Source organism: Sinocyclocheilus anshuiensis, unplaced genomic scaffold (genome assembly GCF_001515605.1).
Source record: "Sinocyclocheilus anshuiensis isolate Anshui unplaced genomic scaffold, SAMN03320099.WGS_v1.1 scaffold343, whole genome shotgun sequence".
In the NCBI taxonomy this organism is placed as follows: Eukaryota; Metazoa; Chordata; class Actinopteri; order Cypriniformes; family Cyprinidae; genus Sinocyclocheilus; species Sinocyclocheilus anshuiensis.
The window spans coordinates 528,863-533,180 of NW_015549598.1; the positions used below are offsets into that span (position 1 = coordinate 528,863).

General features: G+C 36.2%; 1 protein-coding gene across 3 annotated transcripts in view; it reads right to left on the bottom strand.

Annotated features, from left to right (window-relative positions):
- The window catches only part of LOC107658593 (integral membrane protein DGCR2/IDD-like), a 14,504-nt gene extending 10,771 nt beyond the window's left edge, over window positions 1-3,733 (bottom strand). For all 3 annotated transcript variants that reach the window (XR_001630802.1, XR_001630801.1, XM_016447200.1), the window contains exon 1: window positions 3,332-3,733. Coding sequence is in view for 1 of the 3 variants with exons in the window: in XM_016447200.1 (XP_016302686.1) it covers window positions 3,332-3,407 (76 nt within the window). In the remaining 2 variants the exon portion in view is untranslated. The remainder of the gene's footprint in view (window positions 1-3,331) is intronic.
- Window positions 3,734-4,318: the final 585 nt, after the last annotated feature.

Genomic DNA, 4,318 nt, shown 5'->3' on the forward strand with positions numbered 1-4,318 from the left:
AACACATTTCATTACACCAAATACACAAAATAATGTTCGTTTTAGCAACATCATATGACCCCTTTAAACAAGAATGAAAATAAGAATAAAATTATGTATTTTTTGGAATAATTTATTACATTTATATTATACATTATATTAAATAAAAACAATAATATAATGAAATATAATAAATAAAGTATATATATAATTTATTGATTACATATACAGTATCATTATTACTAGTAAATATATATATTTTTTTACATTTAATATAAATTTAATCAATTACTTATGCCCATATGTGTGTGTGGTCCAGGTTTTCCCAATGTTGGATAGTAAAACCTGAAATATTTTACATTGTGGGGACAAAATGTCTGTCCCCATGTGCAAAACAGTTTCTAAATCATGTTTTGTTTTTTTTGAAAATGTAAAAAATGCAGAATGTTTTCTAACTTTTACAGTATAAAAATCTTTGTGTCTATGGAGAGTCCTCATAAAACACAAAAACCTCAACATCTCTCTGTGTGTGTATCATTTTATACAGCTATATACTTAAACTTAAAAGCCATCTAATATTATAAATAAATTAATTTCTGTTATCTGTTAGCAAACACCCAATTAGCTTGATCCTCTAATCCACTAAACAATCTCTTGAGAAGATAAAGCATCCTACAGACATACTAATTACATTTAAAAAAGAGAGCTTCTTGGGAGGTACAGACATTCAGACGTTCAGTCAATCACCTGTGCAACCCTTGAGTCTAAAGTTATCCTTAAACAAACACACCGACATTGAGATGCCTTCAGAAGAGCAGTGTGTTCTCTACTATGGATGGATTACTAGAAGCAGATCTGCACCACATTCACCGCTGTAGACAGTAAGACCATTGTGAACAGCTGAACAACTGTTTGACTGGTAAAATCCTTCTCGTCCATGTGTCCATAAGTTCTAGTGATCACCAAAATAGTATGAATAACCCATTTGGGTAGTTGACAAAAAGATAAAACCTTTTCAACATTAAGATTTTAGGTTCAATTGTACATGAAGAGGAATATACAAAGTTCACTGCCCTACTATTTTGCACATGGGTTTTTCATGCATCAATTTGAGTTTGTTATGTAGTAAAAGTCTTCTGGGTCAGTAGTAAAGATATGCAAGAGCCTCCTTTAATGTTAACATCACAGCGATCATGTTAATATTATGCACTTTTAACAAGAGCACACACTGAGATTAAACACCAGCTGTGGGTTTATTCGATGAGATTCAACATGGAGACAGACCAAACCTTCCTGTCCCCGAAAATAAGTGCAGACCGAGCACATAACCTGGGCTTAATTAAACACAGAAAAGCACATCACAGGCCATTAACCTAAATACTGTCCTATTTATTTGATCCGCTGGGTTTCCATGCATCACCTTGTATCTATAGGATTAATAAACCTCCCATCTAACAGAGGAACATCAGAACAGAGACCTAGCGCTTAGATGTTTCTCCATCCAGAGCGTTCTGCTTGATCTGTCTGCTCCTGTATTGAACTGTGGCCTACCAGAAACACTAGATTGACTGAAAATGGCTGGCATGTATGGCAAGTTAATTGAACATTTACATTTATTCCTTAAAACCTAGAAGCATCTATTTTACTGTACTAACATGTTTTTTATTACTAAAAATCCAATTGTCACTGTTTTCTTCAACTAAAATCTTTCAGTTCCACTAGCAACCATTCATTACATACTAGTATTTGTTTCATTGCTACTAGTCATTAACTCAACAGTGACAAGTAAAAATTCCATTGTTGAGAATTTTGTCATTTATTGTATGGGCATCTGTGGTCATATCAACTATTCACTTCCAACTATTACAATAGTTACTAATACAAATTTCAGTTTTAATATATCACTTATTTAGGGAGTTTACACAACACCATTTTCAACTAAAAACAGAATGTTTTTATGCATTTTGGCCATTCATTTACACAACAATGGTTTTGAGGGCCTGAGAATGCAAACTTTTGAAAACAGGTTTCAAAGCGCACCTTTTTTGAACATGATACTGTTACAAACTCCGTGCATTTTTAGGTGTTTTTGTGGATCTGTGTAAATGGGGATTGTTTCGACAAGGTTGTGGTCTGTACGCGTAGGGGAAAACGTTTCCGTTTTAAAAAAATCATCGTTGACGTGTAAACGCCCTTATTAGATATTAGAACCCATTTCTGAGACCCTAGTATCTATCTAATGTTACTAATAACGCTTCTTATTCTACTAATTTTTCTTCTCATATGTCAGAATGGCTGCTGTATGGTGTGTATAGCAGTGTTGGTTCCAGAAGTATTTTTCCCATTAAATTTTTCCATAGCGATTAAAAAAAAAAAGTTTTGTTAGAGTTATAAGCCATGACGAACCAAACCAACACGCTACAAGGTGAATCACAACATTGATTTGAAGCAAAAAGAAAGTTACAAGACAGCTTAACAGCTTTAAGCATTGCAAATGACAATCAAATGGATAAATCAAAAACTTTTGACAAAGATATATATATACATATATACATATATATGTAGGCAGTTATTTAGCCGCCATTGTTTCTCTCATTGGTGCAGATTTCTTTGCAGTATCATGGAAAATGTAGTTTTTCTACTCTGTTAAACTTATTTTAAAAACAAGTTGAAATAATGTGGGTTGATGGCTTGAACAAAAGCATATTCCATCAGTTAACAAATCAGTGGGTTTGTTAATGTAGCTCAGTGGGTTTGTTAAGGTTTTTAAGATAGCTAAAAATAAATTTCCCTATTGAGAAAATGAATGGGATTTTTTTTCTTCTGTTGTGCACCACTGGGACAGATATCCATAAAGTACCAGGACTTGTAAAACTGGAACAGGTACCAGCAATAACTAGTTGAAAGTAAATAATTGGGTTCACCACAGATTTGCAATTTGATACAAGTAACAATGGAATAGATTGGTATAGTATCTCGAAGCAAAGGAAAAAATAAGTAATGAATAACAAACATATATTATGCAGTTAAGGAATAAATGTTAAACAGCTTGCCACATGGTATGTAATATAAAAGGCTTAAATCTAGTAACATAAATAGATACTATGTAGCTTTCAGGATTAAATGTTAAAGCAGCTTGCCATATGGAATGCACTAAAAAGGCGTAAAACTAAAGACATAATGCACAATAATAAATGATAACACAGCGGTAGTTAAAGGCCCTGACGGCCTGCGAAAGAGCCTCTGCAGCTCAGCGCCTGTTCATCCCCCTCATGACCGAAAATAAGCAGTTCAAGCCTTCACCAGCCCAGACTGCAGCAAACACAAGCACTGATTAAAGCAACACCTTTACCTGTCCGTGACGGATCTGTTACTGTCAGAATGAAGAGGAGAAGCACAAAACCACCGCTGTCAGCCTTCGGCCACATTTATCCTCCATTCATAGTATCTTATACCGGAGAAAATGTGCGAGAGAAAATGCAGTTAAAGCACCAGCCGCCGATGTTGAGAAATAAATCGCAACGAACAGCCGATTCCGCTTTCTGCGTGTACTCCGTCGATCAGAAATAAGCTTCGACACTCGGATGTGTTGATTTCAGTTGGCTAGGGTCGGAATGTAGTGTTATATTCCAGGGCTGTTTCCTCTGGCTCGGTATACGGGCTTAGCACGGATATAAAACAAGATGGCTCCGCCACCGTCCCATCAAAACAATCCCAAGCAAGTCTGTTCTCCAGCCCACAGACTGGAGGAGGAGGCGCTTAATCAAGCCCTCATAATAACACATGCACGACAATGCCCTCAGCATGTCTCTTCTTCTTCTTCTTTTTGTTCAATGGCCGTTCACTCCTTAGGAGTATTACCGCCACCTACTGTATATCTTGCGCACATGAGTGATGAATCTGTACTGAAGGAAAAAAAAAAAAAGTGTGTAATGCCCCACACACCCCAGAAGATCAGAGCCCAAGCTTCAGCTCCTCCAGCTTCCACACTGTGCTCCTCAACCTCCGAGATGGGCAGAAGCATCATGATCCTCATCCTCAAACACTAAATCCTGTGGTCTAATCCTGTGAGCTCTAAAAATGTTAAAACCACCTTAAACATCTGACTATCACTCAAACCCTTTCCCAGAAGGTCCACGACACTCACTGGTCTGTTCCTTATATTGCTAAAAAGACTGTTACGCTGATCTTCATATTTACTACATTTTACTTACGTTTCAAAAACACCACATTCATCACACATACCATTCTCATGCTTCCCCATTAATGCAAGTGTTGAATTTAGTCCTGTGTGACCCATCCTTAATCTAGAAATCATTACTTCTTCCTTTCGGTGTCT